Genomic DNA, 19,162 nt, shown 5'->3' on the forward strand with positions numbered 1-19,162 from the left:
TTATAGTAGTTATATTCCTGTATATAGGGGGCAGTATTATAGTAGTTATATCTCTGTATATAGGAGCAGTATTACAGTAGTTATATTCCTGTATATAGGAGCAGTATTATAGTAGTTATATTCCTGTATATAGGGGGCAGTGTTATAGTAGTTATATTCCTGTATATAGGGAGCAGTATTTTAGTAGTTATATTCCTGTATATAGGAGGTAGTATTATAGTAGTTATATTCCTGTATATAGGGGGCAGTATTATAGTAGTTATATTCCTGTATATAGGGGCAGTATTATAGTAGTTATATTCCTGTATATAGGAGCAGTATTATAGTAGTATATTCCTGTATATAGGAGCAGTATTATAGTAGTTATATTCCTGTATATAGGAGCAGTATTATAGTAGTATATTCCTGTATATAGGAGCAGTATTATAGTAGTTATATCCCTGTATATAGGAGCAGTATTATAGTAGTTATATCCCTGTATATAGGGGGCAGTATTATAGTAGTTATATTCCTGTATATAGGGGGCAGTATTATAGCAGTTATATTCTTCTCTATTATAGGCCCTCTAGTTGGTGAATCCATTGAGCAGTTGTCTTCTCCTCCATCTGTATCTGATCACACTATTCTTCCATCTTGTCTCACCCTATAGGAGATATGCCGCGGCACTTCCCTCGTCTCAGTATTTCGGAGGTCGATGAACAAGTCCGACTTCTAGCTGAGAAAGTTTTCGCCAAAGTCCTTCGAGAAGAGGACAGTAAAGATGCCTTCTCCCTGTTCACCGTCCCGGAGGATTGTCCCATTGGGCAGAAAGAGGCCAAAGAGCGAGAACTGGAGAAGGAAATCGCAGAACAGAAATCCGCAGAGACTGTAAAGAGGTTGGTCCTGGCTCGGCTCTCGGTTATAGCAGGTTGTAATGTACACTGTGTAATATTGAGGTTCTGGAGAAGCTTTTTACAGCAGGTTTTACAGCTTCTTGGCACATTGGGCAGAATCTTTCCTTTTTACTGTTTCTTAGGAAAGTATTTCAATTGTGTTTCGTCTCTTTTACTTCTTGGGAAACACGACCATATTCCGCCGGCTGTAGATGCAGCAGACTGACATTGAGCTTAATAATACTCACATTATCCCTATAATATTAGATAGGAAACCATGAACAAGCAGCAATGATGGAGCTTGTCTACCACCTAGTACTCTGAGTGTACAAGGGTGAATGGAATGTGATTGTGATCAGTTCACAACTCATTGAAGGGTTTTTTTTAGAAAACATGGCTACCTTTATCCAGAAACAGCGCCACTCCTGTCCTCAGTTTGGGTTCGGTATTGCAGTTCACTTCGATTAAAGTGAATGGAGTTGAATTGTATTACCGCACACAGCCTGAGGAAAGGGGTGGCGCCGTTGTTCAAGAAAGTTTATGTCATCCTGAAAAACTCCTTTAAGATATTATGTTTTATCCAATCAAAACAATCCATATCCTCTATATCCCAGCCGGTAGACATTTCCCTCCTCCCTCTAATAGCCGGAGTGGAAGATCACTACAAAGAGTGTCTCAGCCTGGAGGACTCTATCAGTGGAGGATCCCAGCAATCATCTCATTGTCATGGTAACACCAAGGAATAATAGGATCCTACTTGCTGATGGTTTCCATGTAACAGGTTTAATGCTGAAGTAATCACTTTCTGTCGGTATAGGAGGTGATAGTCCTCGCTGATGACCTTCAGCTCGTCCTTGACGGACCCATTTATCTACATCGGGACCCATATTTAGAGGTGGTGAGGTGTGGATGACGGCTATAGGGGTTGTGTGACACAGACAATATGGGTCCCGGATACTGAATGTATCAGTGTATCAAGTTATAGTAATGTATCCAATAATAGCCGAACAATGTATCCAATGTCCCCGACAATACATTCACATCATAGCCGGGACGGCTTCACTGTAGGATGAAGTAACACGGCCAATAGTTTGGATGAGCAGTCTCCTCTCGTATTGTGTATACAGCCCCTGTGCAGAGCTATGTGACTGTGTATCTCTCCCTATGTAATCCAGTGTATCTGCTTGTGTATACAGCCCCTGTGCAGAGCTATGTGACTGTGTATCTATCCCTATGTAATCCAGTGTATCTGCTTGTGTATACAGCCCCTGTGCAGAGCTATGTGTCTGTGTATCTATCCCTATGTAATCCAGTGTATCTGCTTGTTTATACAGCCCCTGTGCAGAGCTATGTGTCTGTGTATCTATCCCTATGTAATCCAGTGTATCTGCTTGTGTATACAGCCCCTGTGCAGAGCTATGTGTCTGTGTATCTATCCCTATGTAATCCAGTGTATCTGCTTGTGTATACAGCCCCTGTGCAGAGCAATGTGTCTGTGTATCTATCCCTATGTAATCCAGTATATCTGCTTGTGTATACAGCCCCTGTGCAGAGCTATGTGACTGTGTATCTATCCCTATGTAATCCAGTGTATCTGCTTGTGTATACAGCCCCTGTGCAGAGCTATGTGTCTGTGTATCTATCCCTATGTAATCCAGTGTATCTGCTTGTGTATACAGCCCCTGTGCAGAGCTATGTGTCTGTGTATCTATCCCTATGTAATCCAGTGTATCTGCTTGTGTATACAGCCCCTGTGCAGAGCAATGTGTCTGTGTATCTATCCCTATGTAATCCAGTATATCTGCTTGTGTATACAGCCCCTGTGCAGAGCTATGTGACTGTGTATCTATCCCTATGTAATCCAGTGTATCTGCTTGTGTATACAGCCCCTGTGCAGAGCTATGTGTCTGTGTATCTATCCCTATGTAATCCAGTGTATCTGCTTGTGTATACAGCCCCTGTGCAGAGCTATGTGTCTGTGTATCTATCCCTATGTAATCCAGTGTATCTGCTTGTGTATACAGCCCCTGTGCAGAGCTATGTGTCTGTGTATCTACCCCTATGTAATCCAGTGTATCTGCTTGTGTATACAGCCCCTGTGCAGAGCTATGTGTCTGTGTATCTATCCCTATGTAATCCAGTGTATCTGCTTGTGTATACAGCCCCTGTGCAGAGCTATGTGTCTGTGTATCTATCCCTATGTAATCCAGTGTATTTGCTGTCTCCCTCAGGGTGAGATAAGCTGAGGAGGTAAATCTCCTGTAATAGGATTATGTGTAGGGTCACGTCCACGTCCAGAGCCGGACCCTCATCCTCCCTCCGCTCCCACCACACATGAGGGCATGCTCGGCCTCTATGTCACTTGTCCAGGACCAGGCAGGAGCTGAGCTGGGACAGCTGCCTCCTCTATAGGTTACACAGGTTCTATATTATCTTTATAGAATAGTCACAATATTCATAAGAGGAACAATAGGAGAATTAATAATAATAATAATAATAGGTGACAGTCCTGTATAATTCCCATATAATGAATCCTGCCAGGCCGCTCCGCAGGCCCCAGGCCTAATCCTGGTATTATGAGGATGTGCGGGATACGCAGTGTTAACTACAGGGTTAACTCACTTAGGTGCACGCCTGGGTTACTACTCTGAGTGCTGGAGGATTTTACCAGGACATTGGGAACGGCCATGGGAATGGTCCACGTCCTGGGAACCCCACCCTGCATGCAATGAGGCCATAGGAAAATTCACACCATAGTATTGTGGTAAAGAGAATGGGACGCGGCTTTGGGGGCGGAAATTACACGGATTTTAACAGGAAATAAGCTTGGAGGATTCCATGTGATATTATATTGTCTTATTGTTTTTGTTGTTTGTTAATAATCCTAAATAATATTAATAAAAATAATAATAATTATAATCCTAAATAAAAATAATAATAATTACAATCATAATAATTATTATTATTATTATTATTATTATTATTATTATTAATAATATTATTATTATTATTATTATTATTAATAATAATATTTTATTATTATTATTATTTTATTATTAATTATTATTATTATTATTATTATTATTATTATTATTATTATTATTATTATTATTATTATTATTATTTAGGATTATTATTAATATTATTTTATTATTATTTTATTATTATTATTTTATTATTATTATTCATATTATTATTATTATTATTATTATGTAATAATAATAGTATACAAATTTAATTTGATGATGTCCTGCAGGAAGTGGTGTATTCTCTCCAGTCTGACACAGTGCTCTCTGCTGCCACCTCTGTCCATGTCAGGAACTGTCCAGAGTACTGACCTAACACACAATTTCCAGCATTTTCCCATAACAAAAACATTCTTAGAATTTTTTTAGCTTTCTCTCCATACAGTGCAGAATCTACAATACACCACACAGACATTTCCCAGGGGTTTTAATGGCCGGATAGAAATTTAAACAAAGAGAGAAATTCCATGATGGCGACGTAGCTACATGTCACCACTGCTATGGGGCCCCGAATGAGTAGAAGCCAAGACCTCCAGTGTTATTGGGTGGTGAGAACATGTGCAGAGCGCCCCCCTGTGGTACACCGGGCTGTACTGTTCATGCTGGCATACCTGGCACCATTGTAGGGGCATGGACACCACTCCCTGGTATTGTTATAGTTTCCAGCTCCTTATGGCCGCGGTTATATTTTCATAGTCTGATACGATGCAGGGACAGAATAATTTGCACAAGATCATTTGATATTTACATAGTGGATAACCCGGCTACTATTACTGTATGTAAATCCTGGGAGGCGTCAGAAGTTGGGGGCTCGTCCGGGATCAGTAATAATAAACCTAAGGAATCAATGGGAGACAACTCCGCGATGGGGAAGGAGGCAGTAAATTTGGGTCGGAGTAATAAATGATTAGATACAAATATTCTGTTCTCTCTAATAGTAATTGGATTTCTATCAGTGGATCCTGATAAGACCATGGTAACAGTAAGGGTTAGGGCTCTGCAGAGGGGCTGTATACATAAAACGACATGTTACTTCTTCTTCAGTTCAAACTTCACCAAACTCCTCCTGTAACTGAGATGACCATGATGACCCCGGCCGGTGCCAGACATGACCCCCACCCCTGTGTAGGGAGCGTGGTCATTGGGACGGTCATTGTTTATCCTAGCTTAGTTTTTCGTCTCACAGAAGAATAGTAGCCCTATTTCACGGAACGATTATCATTCATAGACTCGCTCCAACGAAGTGCTTGTTAACGAGCACTCGTTAAGCGAACGATAACACATAATACGTGTGGGAACGTGAACGATATCAGTAGTGTAACGATTTTTTGCGGTCGTTACATCGTTACATGGTCGTTTAAATGTAGGTAGACATTTCAAGAACGACTGAAAGATTTTTTATTCAGCTAAAAGATTAGCGAATTATTGTTGAAAGACCAACGATTTTTTTTCGACATGTTGAAAAAAAATAGTGAACGACTCAACGACGATTTCGCTGTTGTCGTTCGCTCGTTTACAGCTATTCCACAGAACCAATATCGTTAACGAGCGGTCGTTTGAACGATTTTATGAACGATAATCGTTCGAAAAAAGTTCCGTGGAATAGGGCTTTAAGATCAGTTCAGATCTGAATATATGCAAATCCATTTGGCAGCAGACTGGCACTAGACACGTAAATAGGGTGGTTAGTGTATACCTATATACATATAGTCCTGTATACATATACACCTACTTTGCAATATAAAGTGTACCTATTGTTTTTAATTTTTTACTGGTTTTACCAGATTAACCCTTCAGAGTGGTGACAGGTGATGTTAGCGCTCTCATTGCTGTTATTGATCCCCTCCATGGGGCACAGCTACGTTCCATTCACCTTATTACAGTGAGCAGGACCAGGGCTGGGCTGTTTGCCAGTAGGACAGGACTGACGTCTCAGCACAGCAAAGTGCTAGTGAAAGTGCACTGAACAGGCTGGCACTGTGCGGTACAATTGGTGGCACATGGGGGCAGAAAAGGTTACTGATGCACTGGCAAGGTGGTATGGACAGAAAGGAAATAAACAGCAGCAGCATCACAGCAAGCACTGAACAGGCTACACTGTACACAGTACAGTACTACTAGATGGCGTGTGAGGGAGAAGGGGTTGCTGATGCACTAGCGAGGTGGTATGAGCAGAAAGGAAATAAACAGCAGCATCACAGCAAGCCCTAAGCACTGAACAGGCTACACTGTACTATAGGATGATTTGCATCCCATACAATACTACTAGATGGCATGTGGGGGAGAAGGAGTTACTGATGCACTGGCTTTGCAATGTTTTATGTGAGTAGATAGAAAAGAAACAGCAGCAAAACAGGCAAAAGATTACAGAAAGCACCGCTGCTGCTGAGATGAAAACCTTTACATTGCATGGACAGCGCAGATTATCTGGAGCAGGTACACGGCCCAGGATCTCACATTTTCTCTCTTTCTCACGCCTCCTCTCCTCCTCTTATCCAGGGTTAGAAAAACATGTCCACTTTCTACCAAAGACTTTTGTCTACAGGTCAGGTGTGGTTTACGATTGAGCTCCATTCACTTCAATGGAACTGAGTTGCAAAACCTGCAACCAAACTGGAGACAAGAAAGTGTCCATGGACAACCCTTTTAACAGGGTATATGGTAATCCCCACCCATACTTCTTGTAATCTGTCCTGCTTTGTCTGCTACTAAAGACAGATATCTCCTGACAACAGGCAGTGGACAGAAGATTTCAGGGAAGGGAGACACCTAGTGGCCAACACTTAAGAGCTGTGCTATAGTTTGTCTATTGACCCTGTGACCCTATCCTGTGCAGGTCACCACAAGCCAGGAAGATATAGCATGTTATATATACATATAGGGTTGGAGATTATGATGCCTGGCAGTGTCAGAGAGAGAGAGTTCCAGAGAGTGGGTGCAGCACAGAAGAAAACTCAGAGTAACCTTGTATAACAGAAGCATAATAGGGCACAATTACAGTATACAGAGGTTGTCTCATCTTATTATGTGACCCCTCCCGGAGGTTCCCCTCTGTGGTCAGAGTCTTGGCACTTTCTAAGGAAGTCAGCGACTGTTTCTTGTCACTTGAAGGCACGCACCATCTGATATTCTCCATGGCATCTGCAGGGTGTTTGTGAGCCGCACGGGGACAGGCACAGGATCTGTCAGCTATTAGATTAGATGGATGGATGGAAAATCTGCCATAACTTTACAAACACGAGTGTGACAATGAGCAGAGGCCGGAATGTGAGGCATGCGGTGAATGATTACATAGCCACGCCGTAATCACCACATCTAGATGTGTCCGGATATTATAGCCTTATTACAGAGCTGATAAATGACCCCGCTGCACCGTCGCCTTAAAGGGACCGTCTCCATTTAGTCCATCATGTGGAAAGTGTCTGTGTGCAGAAAAATACAGCTGGATGAGGGTAAAGAATCATAATTTGCATAGCTATTTCCCAGAGTATTGCCTGGTATATTAGTCTATTGGCTTGGTGGTCTCCTCAACATGAAGAAGAACATTGTAAAGGAGATATTATCCAAGTATTTAGCTACAAACCTATATCTCACTTTTATTTTTGGGGGGTTTTAGGAAGAAAAGTTTCAAGATCATTCGATCCCAATCTTTGTCTCTTCAACTGCCCCCTCATGATTGGAAGACTCCATCTACCGTATCACCAATTCCATCTCCCATATCGCCAGTCCAACCAACCATTCCCATTCCACGAGGTCCAACGCAGCCCGCTCAAGTGCCGTATGATGTCCCCGAATTTCAGAGAGTCAGCATAAGTGGAGATTACTGTGCTGGGGTAAGAACATTGCTCAAGTAGTTCATTTCCATTGGATGAACCCTGACTCGGTGGCCGATATTCCTCCTGATACCCCAATATAAACACAGATTAGGTCAATCATCAATTGAGCCGTTTGGCTAAAGAAGAGTGAAGAGTTGAATAAGAGTTGGTTTTGAGAAAAGCTGGTATAGTGAAGAGGTGATTGGTTGGTTGGTTGCTTGGTTGGTTGAAGCCTAAAGATTAGGTTGAACAGTTGGTTAAATGAAGAATTGGTTGGTTGGTTGGTTGGGTGGTTGGTTAATTAGTTGGTTGGTTGGTTGAAGAGTTGGTTGACTGGTTGCTTGGTTAGTGAAGGGTTGGTTGGTTGGTTGGATGAAGAGTTAGTTGATTGGTTGGTTAGTTAGTAAAGGGTTGGTTGGTTGGATGATGAATGAAGAGTCAGTTGGTTGGTTGGTTAGTTAGTGAAGGGTTGGTTGGTTGGATGAAGAGTTGGTTGGTAGAAAAGGTTAGGGCACTATTAAATGGGGCTGTTGTCTGCCCAATCATGCAGAATCGAGCAGATTTAGCTCTGTGTAAAACAGACAACGATCAGCCAAAGAGCTGATCATTGGCTGATCTCTGTCTTTCTGCTAGTTTAAAAATCATTGACTGCAATCCTCACAGCACTCCATATAATATGAATGTGTGGCCATTGAAAGTATATAGAAAATAATAAAGTTTTACTTACCTTTCCAGGCTCCCTCGGTGTCCTCCTACCTGTTCCCCCACTTGCGGCTGTCTCGTCTTGGCCAGTGATTGGCTGAGCACGAGCTGCAGTGAGTGGGAAACAGGCAGTAGGACACCTGGGATTCTTGAAAGGTAAGGAAAAATGTTATTTTCTATATACAGCTAGGGTTGCACAGACATCACTAACAATATATATATATATATACAGCTCTTGCTGCAAGATCATCAAGCTGTGTAGCTTGGTAAGTGCTTGGTAAGATCTGTGCCTGCTTATAATAGTGCGCCATGTGATACGGCCCCTAGTTTGTTGGTTTGTTAGTGAAGAGTTGGTCGGTTAGTTTGTTGGGTGAAGGGTTGGTTGTTTGGTTAGTGAAGAGTTGGTTGGTTGGATGGATGAAGAGTTGCTTAGTTTGTTGGGTGAAGGGTTGGTTGGTTAGTGAAGAGCTGGTTGGTTGAATGAAGGGTTGGTTAGTTGGCTGAAGAACTAGCTAAGTAGAAAGTTGTGGTTTTTTTTGGGGGGGGGGGATAAAAAATTGTTGACATCTACACCATTGTTAAAAACAAACAAAAAAAACAAAACAACAACACTCCAAACGTGTCTCAGTTCTTGATCCAAACATGATTTTGTCTCTAAAGTGTGTTGCCTGACGTAAGACCCACAGTGTATTTTAACCAATGAAACTGGACAATTGTATAAGAACTGTTTCAGCCTTAATGAACTTTCCCTCCACTCCAGGTAACGCTTGATGATTATGAACAAGCTGCACTCCGACTTGCCAAAGCTCTCCTGATCAGGGAGAAGTACTCCCGGCTGGCGTATCACCGCTTCCCCAGAACCACCGCTCAGTACTTGTGCTCCATGAATGAAGAAAGTTGGAGGATGGAAGATGAGGTGTTTCCAGGTATAAGGGGTGACATTTTGTTTGCCAATTTTTTGAATAATGTGTAATTGACCCATAAGAAGACGAACCCTGAACTGTTTACTGCATCGCGAGAGGGTTCATTGTAGAGCAAGCAGAACTGCATAGATACTCAATTCTAGCCACCATATGTATATATGCTCAATATCTGCTGACCCTAAAAGTGTCATGACTTCTTAAGAATAGGAAATATAAGCAAACCGATGGAAGGCAAAACTTCGCCAAAACACCAACCTCCATATACTTCCAAAGACGCAAAACACATCGAAATAATTTCCAATACAACATATAAATAAACCTGGAAATCTTCATGTTTAGGAAAGTTTTTGATGTAGACAATGGAGGATCATGGACTATAAATGAATGTTATGTTATCTCTATCTTTCTTATTTTACAGTCTTTTATCCTCCCCCTGGGGATGAGGATCCCTACAATTTAGAAAATGTTCCACCAAATCTTTATTACGTGGTGAAAATGAGAGGCGGAATCCCATATATCTACGACAATGAGGAGATGGTTAAAGACAATCAGCCAAGGAGTCTACCATATCCCGACCTTGAGACTTACACCATCGACCTCAGTCACATCTTGGCTCTTATTGCTGATGGCCCAACGTAAGTCAACAGATAATCCAACCCATCTATCCAACATCAAGGTGCACACATTGAAGAAAGGGGAGCCCATAGCTAAAAGTAAAATAGGATACAGGTAATAGGTCACACCAGTATTTACTCTATCCAAAGACAAGATACCCCCTGTTTTTCCTTTGAGGTGTCCTCTGGCATGGGAAATGAGGATGGGACAAACTTTGGCTGGGCCCCCCACAGTACTCATATAGATGTCTCGCCCCATGGCTAGATTATAGGAAGGACACTTGGGTCACAAGCCCTGGCGGCTGCACTGTCTGAAGTACTTGAGGGCCTCCACCACTCACCCTAGTCTGTGATACCATCCAGTGGAGAGATGGCTACTTCTCCTTCATGTGTCTTTAGGCAAGGGTTTAGGTTGGATGGTTGGTTGGTTGAGTAAATGGTTGTTTGATTATTTATTTGAATAAAGAACTGGTTGAGTGAAGTGTTGGTTGTCTTATTGGATGTAGAGTTGTTTGGGTAAATTTGGTTCATTGGTTAGTTAGTTGGTTCAAGAAATTGTTGAGTAAATGTTTGGTCGGTTAGTTGGTTGGAGGAAGAGTTGGTTTAGTGAAGAAATTGTTGGCTTTTGGATTGGATGAACAGTTGAATGATTATCTGGATTGGTTTTCTCGTTTCTTAGATGTAGATTTGGTTGAGTAGAGTTAGGTGGTTAGTTGGCTGGATGAAAAGTTGGATTAGTGAAGAGTTGGTTGACTCTTTGGTTGGATAAAAGGTTAATTCATTAAGTAGATGAAGAGTCAGGGCTGTATTACACGGCCCGATCAATATAGTAAACACGCGTTTGTTTACTGAGCCTATTACAGCAAAGGCTGCACGGAGACCGTTAGCGATGTCCATGCAGCCCTAGCTTTACAAGTGTAATAAAGTTCATACATTAACTGTCCACGCTTTGCAGTGTCGCCCGATCTTCTCCATGTTCCCCGGAGCTTCTTCTTGTAGCGATGTGCGATGATTTTAGGTCAGGACCTAAAGACACGATCAGCTGATGATTGTTGTCTTTCTTACACAGAACGATGATCTGCGTACCCTTAGGGCCCTATTCCACCAGATGATTATCGTTCAAATTTTCGTTAAATCGTTCGAATCTAAATGATAATCATTCTGTTGAAATGCAGTAACGATTAACAACCCAACGAGAAATCGTTGATCGCTTTATAAGACCTGGACCTATTTTTATCGTTGCTCTGGACCTATTTTTATCGTTGTTTTAGGCTACACCAACAATCCAGTGATTACTCATGAGGCCTGGTTGCATGACTGGTCGAGCCTTGAAAAGGCTATGTAAACAACTGCCCATCACAGAGACAACCAGCATATAGGGCCTTTTAGTTGAGGGTTGTTGGTTGGTTGTTTGGTTGGTTATTTAGTTTGATGAAAAGTTGGTTGAGTAAGGGGTTGGTTGGTTGGTTAGTTAGGGTCCTATCACACAGGCCCATGGGGGCCCGATTAATACTGTAAACGAGTGCCAATCTGGAAAGAAGCAGACCGCAGGAGGAGCCCTGGAGCTGTTTGCAGAATCGTCAGCTACCGGCCGCGCAATGCTGTTACAAGTAGCTATTACGCGTAGTGATATGTGGTCAGCAGCCAATGATGTTAGCTTGGGCCTAAAGCAACGATCAGTGGATGATCATTTTATCGGCTGATTGTTATCTCTATTACACTAAGCACATTGACCGAATATTCGACCGATTATCGCTCCGTGTAATAGGGCCCATAGTTGTTTGGTTGGATAGAGATTTGGTTGAGTGAAGAGTTGGTTGGTTGAAGAAATAGTTGACTGGAAGATGGTTCCTTGGTTATTTAGTCAGCTAAAGATTAAGTTAAGTATAGAGTTGGTTGGTTAGATGAAGAGTAGAGATGAGCGAACCGGTTCCCGGTTCACTCATCTCTAATGAAGAGGTAATTGTGTGTAAGGTGGTTACTTAGTTTTTTAGTTGAGTGAAGAGGTGATTGAGGGAAGAGTTGGTTGGTTGGTTGGTTGGTTGGTTGGTTGGTTGGTTGGTTGGTTGAAGAAGTAGTTGAGTAGATGGTGGTTCTTTATTTAGTTGGATGAAGAGTTGATTGAGGGAAGAGTTGATTGATTGATTGATTGGTTGGTTGAAGAAGTAGTTGAGTAGATGGTGGTTATTTATTTAGTTGGATGAAGGGTTGATTGAGGGAAGAGTTGATTGATTGATTGATTGATTGATTGATTGATTGGTTGGTTGAAGAAGTAGTTGAGTGGATGGTGGTAACTTATTTATTTAGTTGGATGAAGAGTTGGTTGGTTGGTTGGTTGAAGAAGTAGTTGAGTAGATGGTGGTTCTTTATTTAGTTGGATGAAGGGTTGATTGAGGGAAGAGTTGATTGATTGATTGATTGATTGATTGATTGGTTGAAGAAGTAGTTGAGTGGATGGTGGTAACTTATTTATTTAGTTGGATGAAGAGTTGGTTGGTTGGTTGGTTGGTTGAAGAAGTAGTTGAGTAGATGGTGGTTATTTATTTAGTTGGATGAAGAGTTGAGTGAGGGAACAGTTGGTTGGTTAGTTGGTTCAAGTAGTTGAGTAGATAGTGATTACTTAGTTATTAAGTTGGCTAAAGAGTTGGTTGAGTGAGGAGTTGGTTGGTTTTGGGTAAATAATTGTTTAGTGTCTGACTGAATTAGATATAAATTAGCAAGATTAATCTTAGATTGACTATAGCCAAAGGCAACATGTTACTTTCAACTGCGAGAGGTCAAAAAATGGTGGAATCTGTGCCATTGTTTACAAAAAAAAAGTTACACAACTCAGAGAGGAAACATAAAGATTTAACCAACTTCTCATGTAACATGCCGGCACATGGTATTGACAGAGGGAGGGTAGAGGCAGGAGGCTGGGAGCCTGGGAGTTATTATCTAGCTATGACACATTGTGCTGGCCAGCATTCCTTCAAATTATAAAGGTTCTTGAACCGGTCCTTCTGGTTTTGTCTGGAAATGTTTGGATCTGCCCAAGACTGGGTATAATGAAGAGATGAATACATAGCTGGTGAGGCGTCTCTGCTACATACCGCAGGCGTGTAAGAAAATAATGGTGAACATGGCAGCCGTCATCCATGACAAGGACATTCCAGAGATGTCTATTGTGGACAAATTAGCTTTATAATCTCTAGGAAAAGTGATAATTGAAGAGCAGCAGATCCCTCCAACTTAGATCTATCCTGATGACCTCATTGTCCTCACTGGTGGTTTACTTGCAGATGAGACAGGACAAGGTTAATGTCACATGACCCAGTACGGTCACTTGTTGTTTTTGCACTGACCACTTTATGGGGATGACATTACCGCCAAATAGCGAGCGGTCAGAGATAGCTACAGATATAGATTGCGGCTGAGAGACGGACCCGGTGTTCGTGGCTGTGATGTCATCGCTTCGTTCTGCCAGATATATAAATAACAACCGCAATCCTTATTATCTTTATCAATCTTTCCCACAGGAAAACCTACTGTCACCGCCGACTCAACTTCTTGGGATCCAAGTTTAACCTCCACGAGATGCTCAACGAGATGTCGGAGCTGAAGGAGCTAAAAAGTGTCCCTCACCGTGACTTCTATAACGTCAGGAAGGTATACGTATGATGTAGTGTAAGGGTCATTCACTGCGGATGGGCTGATACTGCCAAGGGAACCACAGGGTTCCATTAAAACTAGTGGACTCCTGTCATCTACTACCAAGGGGACTGCAGGCTGACCCAGACATCATGGTCTCCATTAAAAACCACAGGATGACCTGGATGTCATGGCATCCATTAAATCCAATGGACTCTCATGTAATCTTCTACCAATGGGACCGCAGGCTGACCCAGACATCATGGTCTCCAGTAAAACCAAAGGATGACCTAGATGTCATGGCATCCATTAAATCCAATGGACTCTCATGTAATCTTCTACCAAGGGGACCACAAGGTGACCCAGGTACCCATTAAAAACCAGTGGACCCCCATGTAATGCATGGGCACTAGACATCTACTACTAAGGGGACCACAGGCTGACCCAGACATAATGGAATCCATTGAAACCAATGGACTCCCTCTTGTGCAGTGGTTGCTTTCCCTGATTCATAGGAGGTGGGCTCCCGACTAAGGGGCCCCATTTCTTCTTTAATTCCGCGAGCGCCAATAGCTTGTCTCAATGGGCCTTTGGCTTAGATCTTTTGTACATGATGTTCACGAGATCAACCAAATCAACTCAATCCAAGGGATTGGATGACGGGGGGAGGGAGGTAGCAGAGGAGTCTGGAAAGTGGACAAAGGAGTCCAGACTTGGGCAAAGGACTCTGGAAAGGACATAAGGTTGCATGTATGTGTATAGGGGAATTGGGAAGAATGGCTTTTCGGCCAACAGCTATTAAAGGTATATGGACACCTATACACTTGGTATCCATGCTGACCATGGATCTTCACGCTTGGTCTGACCATGGACATCTGCGTATTGTTGACCCAATTTTGACCTGTATAATTTGGTTCTGGTATAATGGACAACTCACAGGACAACTGACCATCTGTTGTCCTCTATGTTTAGGTGGACACCCACATCCATGCCGCCGCCTGTATGAACCAGAAGCATCTGCTCCGCTTTATCAAGCACACGTACCGCACAGAGTCCGACCGGGTGGTGGCCGAGAAGAAAGGGAAGAAGATGACCCTCAAGGAATTATTCGAGAGTCTTAAAATGGATCCGTACGACCTGACGGTAGACTCTCTGGATGTCCATGCGGTAGGATGGAGTTATTGACAACTCTTCAGTTCTTTCATGAAGAAGGGATCTGGGTTGTTGCGGAGACTTTCGGCACAAATACCCGATATCAGTCACACGTCGTAGGATATTTATAGAAAACCCTTAAGATCAACCAAACAAAATAGTAAGCTGAGCTGTATCTGCTATCTGAGGTGATAGGGCAGGACCCTCGCCGGTTCCTATAGCTGAGATCCCAGATAATACGTCCGAGATCCGTCACAGCTCCGAGATAATAAACTCTAGAGAAGTCCAAGAACTGTCAGAGCTCTGAGATAAATCCGGAATCCCAGACAACAGGTCACGTCATGCACCAAAGATCTGACAGCGTGAGATAATAAGTCAGAACACAATGTTAAAGGGGAACTCTGGTGATTATTTTTTTTGTTTTAAATCAACAGGTGTCTGAAAGTTATATAGATTTGTAAATTACTTCTATTTAAAAAAAATTCTCCAGTCTTCCAGTACTTATCAGCTGCTGTTTATCCTGCAGGAAGTGGTGTATTCTTTCCAGTCTGACATAGTGCTCTCTGCCGCCACCTCTGTCCATGTCAGGAACTGTCCAGAGCAGCAGCAAATCCCCATAGAAAACCTCTCCTGCTCTGGACAGTTCCTGACATGGACAGAGATGGCAGCAGACTGGAGAGAATACATCACTTCCTGCAGGACATACAGCAGCTGATAAGTAGTGGAAGATTGAAGATTTTTACATTGAAGTAAATATAAAATCTGTAGAACTTTCTGACAACAGTTGACTCGTAATAATTTTTTTCCCACTGGAGTTCCCCTTTAATGGTCCATCATTGTAGCACAGGGGAGGAACATGGTGGGGTAACAGCTGCTGGGACATCGTAGGCTTTTCCTGTTTATACACGTCAGTTTCTATTTTCTCATGGAAAATCCCAATTCTATAAAAAGATTCAGTCTAATAAAGTCCGATTCCCGCTGATTATAATTGTAGCCTGAACTTTTATAAGGGTCTTCCGCCGTTGTCATGGAAACTCCATTTGTAAATATTTGTTTCTGGGAGACCGGGGCGATGACCCCTATGGCTGCCATTACGGCTCCCCCCGGGGTGGTCGGTTCTGTATATAGTGAGGCAGATACCCTCTAGGACAGCTGGGAGTTGTAGTGGCGGCCATGTTGGTTATCACTGGGGACTTCATGATGCGTCGGTGTAATAACAGACTCATCCTCTGATCCGCAGGGGCGACAAACCTTTCACCGCTTCGATAAGTTCAACGCCAAGTATAACCCGGTGGGGGCGAGCGAGCTGAGAGACCTCTATCTGAAGACGGAGAACTATTTAGATGGGGAGTACTTCGCTCGGATTATCAAGGTACAGGAACTATACATCACCACTATATACAGCGCCCCCACATGTCTGCAGGTTGTGTGCGGTATTGCAGTAGGTTCTATTCACTTCTATAGAGCTGCAGTACCGCACACAACCTATAGACAGATGGGGGGCGCTGTTTCTGGTTGTCCTAGTTCTGTATAACAATTGGTCTGTATGCTGGAGAGGTCTTCCCCCCGTCAGACTCGTGTCCTTTCTGTCCGTCCAGGAGGTGGCCCGAGAGCTGGAGGAGAGCAAGTACCAGTACACGGAGCCCCGGCTGTCCATCTACGGCCGCTCCCCCGACGAGTGGGACATCCTGGCCAAGTGGTTCATCAAGCACAAGGTCTACTCCCCCCACGTGCGCTGGATCATCCAGGTCCCCCGCATCTTGTAAGTCCCACATGGATCCATCCACCATTGTATCCGACCTTCCTGCTCTCAGCCCGGAACTTTCTACAAACTTATTAGAACTTTTCCCAGTTTATATAGTCGCAGCGTATCTTATACTCCAGTCACACCCAGAGCTGCACTCAAAACTCTCCTGCTTTCCAGTGCAATGCGGTTATTTGTATGTAATCTATAGACCCTCTTAGTAGTGGGGGACCCTGCTCATATACTCCTCCAGTGCAGATGCTGGGGTTCCCCTTTATACACTGTATATATTGGGTTGTTGATCATGATCTGGGGGTCTCTGCTTACATACCCCTCCAATGCAGATGCTGGGGTTCCCCTTTATACACTCTATATTGATCAGGATTCAGGGGTCTCAGCTCACGTACCCCTCCAATGCAGATGCTGGGGTTAACCTTTATACACTGTATATTGTTGATCAGGATTCAGGGGTTTCAGCTCATGTACCCCTCCAATGCAGATGTCTGTTGCTGGGGTTCCCCTTTATACACTGTATATTGGGTTGTTGATGAGGATCTGGGGGTCTCAGCTTATGTACCCCTACAATGCAGATGCTGGGGTTCCCCTTTATACACTCTATATTGTTGATCAGGATTCAGGGGTCTCAGCTTACGTACCCCTCCAATGCAGATGTCTGTTGCTGGGGTTCCCCTTTATACACTGTATATTGGGTTGTTGATGAGGATCTGGGGGTCTCAGCTTACGTACCCCTACAATGCAGATGCTGGGGTTCCCCTTTATACACTGTATCTTGTTGATCAGGATCTGGGGGTCTCAGCTCACGTACCCCTCCAATGCAGATGCCTGTTGCTGGGGTTCCCCTTTATACACTGTATATTGGGTTGTTGATCAGGATCCTGGGGTCTCTGCGGTCCTTCTGGTTACAGGCGGGGCCTAATTGCAGGGAGTAATCACTTTATACTTCCCGTGGTCGGGAAACCTAATGCAATCTCAATAAACAGGAGTCTCTCTGGACCATTAACATTAGGAAGAGCTGAGCAGATCCGGTGCCCACTGACGCCCTGAGACTCTGCTGAGCACTCACAGGTTGTAAACATTTTCCCATTATTTCCCATTGAAGTTACGGTGTCTGCTGCCCTCTGGTGGTAGAGGTGAAGTACTGCAAATACAGTTTTCATAGGATCAAAAAACCCAACTTTCCGTCAGTGACATATAAATGTGGAATTGTAGGAGCAGCGATTACGTCTTATTATTCTCTTCACATTATCACACCGATAATAATAGTCAATTCTCGACTTTCTCTATTTCAGCGATATTTTCAGATCCAAGAAGATCCTTCCGGATTTCGGCAAAATGTTAGAGAATATCTTCATGCCGCTGTTTGAGGCGACGATCAACCCTTCAGATCACAAGGAGCTGTATCTGTTTCTCAACTATGTAAGTAAGAGGGGGAGTCATGCCATCCCCCCATTGCGCACATCCATTGATATCGCCCCTATGTATTGTGTGTATTCAATATGATCGACTCTATAGTACCCACAGGAATGATGAGCGGTGCTTATTCTGCTGGAAGCCCACAGAGGGTTAAGTGTAGCAAGAGAGTCTTTGTACAGCTTTCCCCTCTTTAGTCTTGCCAGGTTTCCCTGCCTGAGAGTCCTTGTACAGCTTTCCCCTCTCTTGTCTTGCCAGGTTTCCCTGCCTGAGAGTCCTTGTACAGCTTTACCCTCTCTTGTCTTGCTAGGTTTCCCTGCCTGAGAGTCCTTGTACAGCTTTACCCTCTCTTGTCTTGCCAGGTTTCCCTGCCTGAGAGTCCTTGTACAGCTTTACCCTCTCTTGTCTTGCCAGGTTTCCCCGCCTGGATTAGGAAAGGGTTATTTGAAGAAGAGTCCTCTAAGTGTGGGCTGAAGGCAGTCTTAGATGAAGCCTCCCAGACTTTATAGCATACAAGTCTTTGATTATTTGTTTAAAGGGGAAGTTCACAAAACTACAGTACTCACAGCTGCTGTATGTCATGCAAGAAGTGGTATTCTCTTCATTCTGGAAAGCAAGAGAGGTTTTCTATGGGGATTTGCTGCTGCTCTGGACAGTTCCTGACATGGACAGAGGTGGCAGCAGAGAGCACTGTGTCAGACTAGAAAGAATACACCGCTTCCTGCAGGACATACAACAGCTGATACGTACTGGAAGACTAGTTTTTTAGTTGATTTGTTGATTTGAAAGAAAAAAAATTGCGGGTGAACTACCCCCTTAATATAGATGTTACTGGGAACTGGCTGTGTATGGGGTTTAGCAAACAGTAGGATACAGAGGTGGATGTTTTCCCTGGTCTAGTCAGGAATAACTAAAATGTTCCAGCTCTCTGGGGTGAGAGGGTTGGACTTAGAACTAATCCCTGTAAAGGTAACCAAGAAAAAGCATAATCCTGGGACACCCTTCAGAAAGAAGGTCTGTGTAAAGGTCATGTGACCAAAATCCTTACATCTTTTACATGTGACCACAGGGTGTAGTAGTTTTAACCCTCTGGCGCAAAGGGCCATTGGCCCAAGAGACCCCGGATCACCCCTTGAAAACTATGTCTAAAACTTAACTTTTAATGAATATTATTATAAAGTCAAAAGCACCATGAAAAAGTTAAAATCACTCTCCCACAGAACACTAATATATATACTGTAGTCCACAATCAG

General features: G+C 43.2%; 1 protein-coding gene across 2 annotated transcripts in view; it reads left to right on the plus strand.

Moving 5' to 3' along the window:
- AMPD3 (adenosine monophosphate deaminase 3) overlaps positions 1 to 19,162 on the plus strand; it is a 45,578-nt gene that overhangs the window by 13,093 nt on the left and 13,323 nt on the right. For both annotated transcript variants that reach the window (XM_069965037.1, XM_069965035.1), the window contains exons 2-10: positions 650 to 875; positions 7,515 to 7,731; positions 9,176 to 9,341; positions 9,757 to 9,973; positions 13,471 to 13,600; positions 14,555 to 14,749; positions 15,975 to 16,106; positions 16,333 to 16,496; positions 17,789 to 17,915. In XM_069965037.1, the coding sequence (XP_069821138.1) occupies positions 655 to 875; positions 7,515 to 7,731; positions 9,176 to 9,341; positions 9,757 to 9,973; positions 13,471 to 13,600; positions 14,555 to 14,749; positions 15,975 to 16,106; positions 16,333 to 16,496; positions 17,789 to 17,915 (1,569 nt within the window). In that variant the 5' untranslated portion in view covers positions 650 to 654. The remainder of the gene's footprint in view (positions 1 to 649; positions 876 to 7,514; positions 7,732 to 9,175; positions 9,342 to 9,756; positions 9,974 to 13,470; positions 13,601 to 14,554; positions 14,750 to 15,974; positions 16,107 to 16,332; positions 16,497 to 17,788; positions 17,916 to 19,162) is intronic.

The sequence above is a fragment of the Dendropsophus ebraccatus genome, chromosome 4 (assembly GCF_027789765.1).
Source record: "Dendropsophus ebraccatus isolate aDenEbr1 chromosome 4, aDenEbr1.pat, whole genome shotgun sequence".
NCBI lineage: Eukaryota > Metazoa > Chordata > Amphibia > Anura > Hylidae > Dendropsophus > Dendropsophus ebraccatus.